General features: G+C 38.6%; 1 protein-coding gene across 4 annotated transcripts in view; it reads left to right on the forward strand.

Moving 5' to 3' along the window:
* Positions 1 to 117: 117 nt before the first annotated feature.
* LOC112459798 (calcium/calmodulin-dependent protein kinase type 1) overlaps positions 118 to 11,364 on the forward strand; it is a 15,234-nt gene continuing 3,987 nt past the window's right edge. The window contains exons 1-8 of one of the 4 annotated variants that reach the window (XM_025024121.1): positions 118 to 1,057; positions 1,123 to 1,291; positions 4,145 to 4,279; positions 5,869 to 5,940; positions 8,914 to 8,988; positions 9,082 to 9,344; positions 9,442 to 9,582; positions 10,623 to 10,749. In XM_025024121.1, the coding sequence (XP_024879889.1) occupies positions 1,194 to 1,291; positions 4,145 to 4,279; positions 5,869 to 5,940; positions 8,914 to 8,988; positions 9,082 to 9,344; positions 9,442 to 9,582; positions 10,623 to 10,749 (911 nt within the window). In that variant the 5' untranslated portion in view covers positions 118 to 1,057; positions 1,123 to 1,193. Of the gene's footprint in view, positions 1,292 to 1,394; positions 1,771 to 4,144; positions 4,280 to 5,868; positions 5,941 to 8,913; positions 8,989 to 9,081; positions 9,345 to 9,441; positions 9,583 to 10,622; positions 10,750 to 11,364 lie in introns of all 4 variants that reach the window. The other 3 variants (XM_025024122.1, XM_025024119.1, XM_025024120.1) reach the window with 3 other exon arrangements.

Raw genomic sequence — 11,364 nt, forward strand, 5'->3', positions numbered from 1 at the left:
AATGAAAGTTCGATACGTTGAAGTTGTCCGGCCAACTTCATAGAGGTCGCGACGACGCGGACGGCGGACGCGCGTGACGTCAAACCGACGTTGGCGAACCGCGCACCGCACGTCGCGCGAAATCTACGGCGCGCTGTCAGCGCTGTCATTCTCGCCTATCCCCGGCCTATCCCGATTTCCGTCATCTCCTGGGACTTGGGAGTTGCGGATCGGATGCGCGAGCCGTTATCGCAGTGGCGCGCCACGAGGTTATCGCTGACATTATGACCCGCGGTTGGTCCGTGCGTGGACGTGAACGCGTATCGCGAGATACGCGAGGGGCGACGGCGACGGCGACGGCGACGGCGACGGCGACGGCGTCGGTGGCGCGATAGAGGATTACGCACGCCGCGGCTGCTGCTGACGCGAGACGCGAGACGAGGCGTGGTGAGGTGAGGTGAGGTGAGGTGAGGTGAGGTGAGGAGAGGTGAGGAACGCGAGCTGTCCGGCGAGGCCGCGACCCTGAGCCCGATACGAAGACGCGTGCACGAGTCCGCGCGGGTGGCGGTGGCGGTGGCGAACGCGAGAGAGACAGCGAGGGAAAAGCTGCTGCTCGGCGATCGGCGATCGAGTGGTCGACGGACGAGTTTTCCGCGCGGCTGGGCGATCCTGCGAGGAGTGCGAGAAAACTGCTGCAAGCTGCATTCTGCAACTACGGTGACTACTTTGGCCGGCGCGGCGCGCGGCGGCGGGAAGAGCGGCGGGCCGGACTGCTGCTATCGCTATCGCGGGCGATCCGTCGCGATCCGAAAGGTCGCGAGTTCACGCGTACCCTCCCCGGTCGTCCGGAGAATGACGATTCGGCGGTGCGTCTGACGCGGGCGACGCGGCGGCGGCTTCGGCTTCTCGGCGACCGCGGTACGTCCTCCCAGCCCCAGCTCCCAGTGCGTCGGAGGACAACGACGAGTCGCGATCGCCGATACGATCGGCTCGTACATCGCGCGCGGACCTTGCGACGGATCCCTTGCGGCCTGCGTTAACGAACAGGAGTTCCCGAGCGGGTCGTATACTCGTAGTCGTACGTAAAGATATTTCCACTCCGATACAGTGTGTGTATGTGTGTATGTGTGCCGTTTGTGACAGATATACGGGCGTACGTTGCGTATACGGTGATATACGCTGTGTTATTCGTACGTACACGCGCGAGACCCAAGATGCCGCTCTTCGGGACTAGGAAGGACACGAACAAGAAGATCAAGAAGGACGAACGATGCATCGAGGACAAGTACATCTTGAAGGACCTGCTGGGAACGTAAGTATGTCCCTGCACCTGCACTCCCTCCCCTTTCCCTCGACCCTCGACGCGGAGGAGCACCGAGGGAACCACGTTTCTAACACATGTTTCTCTTTTGTAGTAAAACAACCACCCGGCCTCTTTAGCGGGACGTTAATCGTCGGAGCGCGTATCGCGCCGCGCCGCGCGACGCGACGTTTAACGATTGCCGGGCCAGGAGTTTAACGGATTAAACGTCCACGGATAAAAACACATTTCCTTCGCGGATTAATTTGATACAGCGCTTCAACGGATATCCACGTTCCGGCCTAATCGCCATTTACGCTTATTAAAGAGCTAATAACAGACCGAGATCTCAATCTCGCGCGTTTTTCTCTGGAAGAAAACACGTCATTACGGGAATCCACGTCCGACGGAGCGTACACATACGCAAACAAATATGAAGTCGCGATATTTTTTCCGATAAAGATAAACGGCTATCTGTCCTCGTTATACGCGTACGTATATACATATATTTACGTCAAGTTCTCCTCTCCGAATAGAAAATCCAAGTTACATAACGTTGTAGCAGTATTATTTCCACTTTTGTTATGTTTCCTGCATTCCGTTTCGCGCAACGATGCCGTGATATATTGCAAGACGTCGTCGACACGTATATCTGCGCGTTATATCTTTTCCGTGATCGATTAAGCGTTTTAGCTTCGACACTTTCGCGCCCGCCACGCGTCGCATATGCGTTGACATCTCACGTCCTGGGTGTAACGGCGTGCCGATGAGAACAGTTATGTAATATCGGGACCGACCCATCAGAAGAATGTTGACACACGTTAACATTTTTTTTACAACGCTGGTAAAACGGACGACGTGTTCGACGGTGAGAAAACGTGTTGGATGAAAATGAGCATCGTTTGAAATCCACGCGCAATATTGTTCTTCCTCGTTCCCGCGCATGTATTTACCCACAGCTCGCGTTCGATTATTTATTTTCCCCCGGTTGCAGGAACGCGATATGAGTAGTATGCATCTCGCGCGATCTCCCAGGATCATCTCCCGTCCGCTCTAAATCCGACGAAATATGACGCATATGAATACAGGATCCGACAGGCTGCCACCGCATGTCCCTTTAAACCGCAGCTTCCTCGCGTGGTTCTGGAATAGATTTCTGAATGAAAACGTCGGATTTTATAATGGCCTTTTTATTTTTAAATGAAACGATTAACTTAACGATTCAAGGTGAAGCGTGTCTCGCGACGTCAAGCTACGGTCGGAGAGAGGAAGAATGGAGATAATCTTATTTTGCGGCTGTGTGATTTTGAACGATCTTTACTTTTATACAACTTTTATTCAACACTATTTATCTGTATTGCAGACCAACTTGTAAGAATCAGTAGACTACTGGAACGTGATTCGTCTTTTCGACGCGTTCGATAGGGAGAAACCGATATCAACGTGACCGGGGAACCGGCGCGGCGCGGCGCGGCGATTGAAAAGGCGTCCGACTTTTGGACATTATATAATAGATGTGTAAATGTCTTGGCCTTCGACACGAGTCTTCCACTTGATTTCGTTTACGTACAGACAACGAGACGCCCGCGTGCTAGATGGATAAATAAAAGTGGTCGCGATTTAATCTTCCTTTTTTTTCTCGTAGACGAGCGCGCGTTAATGCGACATAACTTTCTTTCGCGCGTTGGACGCGCTTTTCATCATCAGAATACCTATCCTGCGAGCGGACGACTTTTGCGTCGACTTTTTTTCTTTTCCTTTTGCGACGTCGCGCGTAAAAAGATGTTTTTGAACGTCCCTTAGTATGCATTAAATCGCATTAAAATCTAATGTCTATGCGTCCGTAACGGCACTTTGAACGTGGTTTCTTAAACGTGCAACATACATTTTACTCTGACTAAACTTGGCGATTGTTGACTAGATTGGGATCAGCGCCGGACAAGCGCGTTGAATAACGTAAAACATTTTTCCTCGTTGTTTTCTATATCCTCGCGCGTTATCTACGTCAACTTTAAAAAAAAATGTTTAGAACGCGCGAGTCTCCTTGACACATTATTCTATAATTAAATCCATCAGTACTATTTGTCAATTATTGTGCCGTTTATGTAACAGTTTGCCAATGCATTGCAACATGACGAATATTTTATTGACCGAGGATATCGAACATGTAATACTATTTTATATTAAATGCAACGTTTCTGTCATTTTCGTAAATTTCTAGACGAATATATTGACCCGCTTACAAAATCAAACATTTTTGTTTGACAGTAAATTACCAGATAATATGAACAAGGTCGGGAACGTGTTGAATATATGTATCATCAGTTTTATTTGTTCAACATCATCTTTTTGTAAGAGCTTTTTTTTACTTTTTAAGAGAAAGCTAAAAATTTTTACATTTATTTAAAGAAATAGATTTTTAAATTTTTTATTAAACGTCCTGTTATATCGTTCCTACCTTTATGTAACAATACGTTGAAATTAAAATCATACTTGTTTTATTCACACGTTTTAAATTTGTTTATTGAAAAACTAGAAAATATAAAATGTAAAATAAATGTAAAATAATTTTTTTTTATTTTTTTAAATAATACTTTTTTTTTAATGCATTCTATGTATTTCAAAATATCCGTTATAACGTTTAATATGTATTTCATATAATACGTGTGTCGAAATTTATTATTTGTTGCATATGTGTCTGAAAGCCAGCTTATAACTGGATAACTTTTTAATCTATAAAAAGAAATTAACCATTTAATTCCACGAATAATTTATACCATTAAAAAAAAACATATACGGTCTCTGATAGTAATTAAATTTGCTTTTGACCGCGTGTGCTTAAATATCGTATTTTTCTTTGTTTAGGGGAGCATTCTCCGAAGTCAGGCTGGCAGAGAGTAAAGATAAGCCGGGTCAAATGTTTGCAGTGAAGATCATCGACAAGAAGGCGCTAAAGGGCAAGGAAGATTCGTTAGATAACGAAATCAAAGTTCTGCGAAGGTAGGACGCAAAGCGATTCTGAGAGCTGGGACATGTGTATTTTCGATAGATTTAGTTTTTTGTTCACCAGAAACTGTAAGTTTCCTTATTTATAGTATACATAGTTTTGCCTCTTGATATTTAGGTATATATTTGGAAAACTGATAATTTTGAGTAATAAAAGTACCAGTTCTCTATTATCGCTGGAATCGACCTCGATATATATACTTGTACGCATGCTTCTCTTTAACAAACATTCTTCATCTCGTAAGAATCATATTATTCTTTGAGTATCACATCCCCCTTGTAGCTTTGAGTATATCAAATAGATTCATATACCATATGGCATCGCAAGTGTAAGGCTAAAAGGTCATCGAATGTTGATTTTTGCTTTTTTCGGAGTTATTTTGTAAACCATAAGTTGTCCGATATCTATTCGATTACATTGATCGTGTGGGACAAGTATACGAGCTAATCTATAAGCTGCCCAATCATTGTGCTTTCTCACTTACACGATGTTACCATGGTGAAGCTCAACTCACATAACGTACTCTCGGAAAGATCCTTTTTGTTTCCGAGGAGCGCTGTGATATGGCACTTGGGAGTGAGCTCTGATGGCTGTCGTCTGTCCTTCTATTATCTTTGATGTTGTATGCAAATAATGTGCCTCATATATAAGCGTATACGTATACATACATACATATATATATATTGTCTCGATGCTGTTAAACATATCCCAGACATAATGCAGACTCAGAAGTCTTCTGTTATAATTCTTTATCTTTGTGGATATATGTATTTACAATGTTTCTTTCAACACTTTGGCTAGATACGTGGATACTTTTCGATGTTTATTAGCATTGAGCTCTTTCTGTCGTCCTTGATCTATTTTATTGCGACTTATATATCAGCTAAATCGAGACATGCTAAAAGAGTTGCCAGTAATTACAATAAAGAAAGATCGATGCTTAAGAATCCTGTATTGTTACGTTATCATTTATTGATCAACACTGCAGGAGTACAAGGTGCTACATCATACATGTATCATACATATATATCACACATACACGCGTACATATATTGTTCGGAGTTTTATAACTGAAAAGTTACTCTATACATCATGTTAAACGCACCAACATCGCGAAGCCGCAAAATATACATTATAACGGCAAGGTTGATGCTTTCTCTTAAATATAACGGATGTGAAACTTGGTATAAAAAATTCAATTTATGCTACAACGAAGCGTACTGGAGTTCAAATTTCACGAAAAGAAGAAATACTGCATGCATATACGTGGAAATTCATCAACATCGATCGCACACTTGATAATAGGTGTGTCGAAGGTAAAGATACATCTATTTTCATAACCACTACCACCTGCCTTTCGCGATAACGCGACACTAACTCTGCTGCACCGTGTTGTCTGTATAACTATACGTCAATTTATATCACACAAATCCATCTTTTATACATCACGCTGGGAGAGAACGGAGCTCGTCAATGGTAAAGAGTATAGAGTCAGAGACACTTTTGCGCGATCGTAAGCGATCAGCTGCTCCCGATGTAATATTATGTAATTGTGTATGGTATTTTTTATTATACTTCGTAGGTTCAGTGAAAGTGCGACACCACAGAGTGGTGGCGGATCACTCACGTCGGATAGTAGTGGCGAAAAGAGATGGTAAGTGCGGGCTCCAGAGTATGGGCACCAGCTACCTATACCGCTCTCAGTATATTCTGTATCACTCGACGAGATATGCCATACATTTTTACATTTCAGATTATGTATTGTTATATATATATATATATATATATATATATATATATATATATATATAAACAAACACAATCTGTGCACGATCTGTGCACGTCATCACGATGTAGAACACAGTTTTGGTATCCTTGTACTTGCCACCTTTCGTTAAGCGAGGATCTACTGCGAACAGATGAAAGAAGAATTTGCAAGTCTCCTCCATGTCTCTCGGGATAATTTTACGCGGAAGAGATAAACGTTGCTGCAAAGCGCCTCTGTCAGAATGCCGGTTTTACTCGTGCTAATGTATCGAATAAAACCACTTTGTGGCATTTTTCTTCTTTATGCAAAACGTACTCGAAAATAAAAACGGGACGTGCGAATGCTTCTTTTTTTTTCCAACTGCACATGCAATTTTCTGTGTGAGCTTACAATCACGTCGTAAAAGTGAACGACTCTTTAAGTGAGAATACGATATGAATTGACGATAAATAAATTTGACGACAGCCGTTAGATAATACTGCTCTAATCACAGAGTGGAATCTGATTTCGCGCGATAAGAATCGAGAGACTTGTTCATCTCGTAATATCGGTATTTAGATAAAGATTTCGTTCAGAATGAAGTGACAGTGCGTTTACATTGACATCGCGATAACAAGATATTACTCATGTTATGACGGCATGACAGCGCAATTTATGAGAAACATTTATCACATCGCAGGCATGCAGAAAATTTCAAATTTATTTCAATTATGCTTTTAAATTTTGTTTGTACGTTCTACAGCATACATAATTTCGTTTGTGTATTTATTTCATATTAAAAGTCATACAAAAGTATAAAATATTAGTAGAAAAAGATTTGTATATAATACATTAAAAAGTGAATGAATAAGATTGTAATCTGATAATTTTTTTAAATTTCAATCCAAAACTGTGTTACTTTACGTATCATAAGACGTGTTTTCTATTAAAGAAATAACGTAAGGTGCCTCATGAAAGAACGGATAAAATGTTCCACGTATCGCGAACAATCGTATCATGTACAATTTTATAAACGTGATTGCTGATTAGAAAAAGTAATGTCGCAAAAATTTGTTTGTTTATGTGATCGACAACTCATGCATAGAACAAATTTAAAAAAAGCATTAGACATTTTTATACTTATTTAACTATTTATCCAAGGAATGGCAAGCTAAAACATTTGATTTTTTTTATTCTTTAAAACGTATTGTGTTCGCATTTATATCTACGTTGATTAATTACTGCTTGCTGCATCGAAATAATCTTTTTTTTTTCCATTGATTAACACAAGTAGTTATTAATAAAACTTACTACGATTGTGTGAATTTAATTGTAGGCACTATAAAAGATATTACACGGCGTTACATTTTTAACACTACTTGTTTATTTATCATCAGATTGTCTTTATTGTAGGTTCTACAAAAATCACAAGTAGATTGCTGCATATAAATCAGAATAAATGCGCCGCGCTCTTTACGAGGAAGAAAAAAAAATATCGCCTTATATAATAACATAAATACTTCACGCTTATATATATCCCATCTATGAAAAAAAAACTTGCACATATCCACGTGCTGACTCATACGATACGATGCTCTCTAGCGTTCTTAGTGACTCGATATATGCGACAGATTTGAGCACGTACGTTGCATACGGAAGCTCGTATCTTAACGAGCTAGCTGTTTAATGAACACATTTTCTCAAGGTAATATAACGTGAAATATGTACAAGAGATAATGAAGTAAATATTCGAGCTTCACGAGAAAACAATGTGGGATAAGCTAAGTTGAGCAAAGGTTGTTACTGCGTAGAGTCATTATGAGATAATTGCGACTTGGAGAGAAAACCTCTTCCCTCTTATTCACTCATATTCATTAGACGTTAACGTGCTACATTGACGTACTTGATTACATAACACGTTGCAAATGCAGTTTGAATAGTTAATGGGCAATCCCTTATATCCCTTTTAGATCCTTGTACATATTTGGTAGATATTGCTTTGTTGCTATTGAGTAATACTTGGTAAATAGTTCGACTCTACGTGGATGTGATTGTCCCTATTTAAACAACAATCTGTGTGCCAAGTTCAAGATACAACTTTAGCAAATAGCATGTTTTATTAATATATATATATATATATATATATATATATATATATATATATATATACACACATATATATATATGCACGTGCAATTAATATTGAGCTAATTTTGCCGTGCTACTTAATGTTCTTTACCATGTTCAAGTTTATTACGATTTTAGTTTACAAGTTCCAAGATTGTTAATTATATATGTATAATATGTAAAAATTTATCAATCATAAAACAGCGAATATATTTACATATTAATTAATTATATACAAGTTGAGTCGATTATATACATTTTGAATAATGTTGTATATAGTTTTGTATCTATATCTCGAAAAATGAGAGAGTATTTTAATTTTTTTATATTTGATAATACTCACAATTGGGGAGCGTTAATCTTTTTTCAAATTTTTTATGTTACTAAACGATTGAAATTCTCATCATTAAATTATAATTTCTGCATATTGGTCTTTCTTAAGATATAGATATGGGATACGCATAATGTGTTGCTATATACAATTTATTACAGCCATCTATAAATTAAAAATTGCCAACGTTTTGTCCTTTGAACAACTTTTATCTTATTTTTATCTTACATTCTTTTAGAGAAAGACATTAAACGATACAGAGTAAACAATATAAAGTAAAACAAACGTGACTTATACTCTACTTATTATACAGTGAAGATTATTCTGATATCCGGCATATTAATAAAAATCATTGAATCAATTTTTGTTGTAAACGTAATAATAGCTTTAAATTAGAAAAAGAAAACATGATGTTATTCCAGGCTAACCCACCCCAATATCGTTCAATTGCTGGAGACGTTCGAGGACAAGCACAAAGTTTACTTAATTATGGAGCTGTGAGTACGGCGTATTTCTACTATTCCTTGATATAATATATAATATCAAAGACATCTGAGATACTGAAAAGGTGAATACTACAAATTATATAGGGTTACTGGCGGAGAGCTGTTCGACAGAATCGTCGAGAAAGGCTCGTACACAGAAAAGGACGCATCCGGTTTAATAAGACAAGTGCTCGAGGCGGTAGATTATATGCACGAACAGGGTGTCGTTCACAGAGATCTCAAGCCGGAGAATCTCCTGTATTATAGTCCGGACGAGGATAGCAAAATCATGATCAGCGATTTCGGCCTATCGAAGATGGAAGATTCTGGGATTATGGCGACCGCTTGCGGCACGCCGGGATACGTCGGTGAGTTTTTAGTGCGAATAAAGGGAATAAAGAAAAAAAAATAGAGACGGCGTTCAAGCATCGATGATCAAACGTTCACTATTTCGATGATCCACAGCACCCGAGGTTTTGGCGCAGAAACCGTACGGAAAAGCGGTGGATGTGTGGAGTATAGGGGTCATCTCGTACATCCTCCTGTGCGGATATCCTCCGTTTTACGACGAGAATGACGCCAATCTGTTCGCACAAATTCTGAGAGGTAATAACATGAATTTTCAAACAGCGGTTTGCGCTTGCGATAAAGCTTAATACGGTGTTACGGCGGTTCAGTCACTAGTTTTAGGATCGATAATCGCATACGAGAGACTTGATAAACTAATTGGATTTATAAAATATTAAGGGGGAATAGACACCTATAGAAACGAAAAAAAAAAGGTAATTTTCGGGAATTTTTTTCAGGACAACTATTGGACGTGTCGGGTCAAGGTTTTTTCTAGTTAAAAAATACACACTTTCAAGAATCTTTTAAATTTTTTTTATTAAAAAATGTTGCAAATTCACGGAGTACTGGGGTCGTCTACGGAGTGCCGTAAAAAAAGACGGTACCCAGCGGCGCTTCGTCAAAAATCATCTAAAACAAAAAATCAAACAGGAAATGAAAATAGATACTATTATCTTTGGCGTGTCGTAGCCGATTTTAAAAATATTGATTTTTTACAAAATGGCGGGCGCTTGAACTCAACGTAGCGATCTTGAAAATCGCTACGTCTTTTTTTACGGCACTCCGTACACGACTCCAGTACTCCGTAAATTTGCAACATTTTTTAATAAAAAAAATTTAAAACATTCTTGAAAGTGTGTATTTTTAACTACAAAAAACCCCGACCCGACAATTCCAATAGTTCCCCTGAAAAAAATTCCCGAAAATTACCTTTTTTTTTGTTTCTAGGTGTATATATATATGTATATATATATTCCCCCTTAAATAAATTTCAAGTTTCGCATTTTCAAGATATATTATTCTAGATTTTCTCTACAATATACGCTAATAATAAATAAGCAATTAATTTAACGCAAACAACGTACGTTATAGAAAAATAAGAGTATACGGTGAATAACAGTGTTGTTTACTTTAATTTTTAGATGCTAGAGCATTCGCTTGGTTTAAGATATTATCTTTCGCGAATGTTTATTTAAATATTTTTTTTTAATGCGCGAATGTGTGGTCGAAATAATTATAACGAACATGCTTACTATGTGCATAAGCTACTTAGCAAAGAGCTAACAAGATTATTGCAGGTGAATTTGAATTTGATTCACCGTACTGGGATGATATCAGTGCTTCTGCGAAGGATTTTATTGGAAAGCTGATGTGCGTCAATGTCGAGGAACGTTACACGTGCAAACAGGCTCTTGCACATCCCTGGTAAGAATCTTTAGAATTTCGTCAGAATGAAAATTACCGAAAGGATTTATTTGGAATATTTGCATATTAATGTAGCAGTAATAATAAAATTCTGTAATAGTCGAGTTATTTTGCAAACGCATAACAACAAGGATATGCAAAGAGAGCTTTAAACATAAACTTTAATGTATCTCTGTATCTTAAAGTTGCATGGATATTGCAGAAACTGAATTTGTTAATAAAATAAGATATATATTGTATATGGACTAAGTAAGTAGATGATACACATATCTGTTGAATATATGATATACCTATGTTATCCCTGTTTGTGTTTAAAGAATAGAGTAATTCAATGATTATATCAAATAATAACATGCTCTGTAAAATCAAATAATTTATAACAATTTAACAAAATGTGAACACGTGGACAGACTTACTGATAGTTTTAAATTACATTGTTATATGGCGCACTGAGCTCGTTATTACGCATCGTTTTAAAATACTTTTACATTCATTTTTTTTTTACATACACGCACATACTTACCAACTATTCATGCGTAATATAAACAACTAAACAACATAGCACATGAATGATCTATAGCACGTTGTAATACAATATTAATATTTTCAGGATTT

This window comes from Temnothorax curvispinosus, unplaced genomic scaffold (assembly GCF_003070985.1).
Source record: "Temnothorax curvispinosus isolate PA1 unplaced genomic scaffold, ASM307098v1 QBEX01010126.1, whole genome shotgun sequence".
In the NCBI taxonomy this organism is placed as follows: domain Eukaryota; kingdom Metazoa; phylum Arthropoda; class Insecta; order Hymenoptera; family Formicidae; genus Temnothorax; species Temnothorax curvispinosus.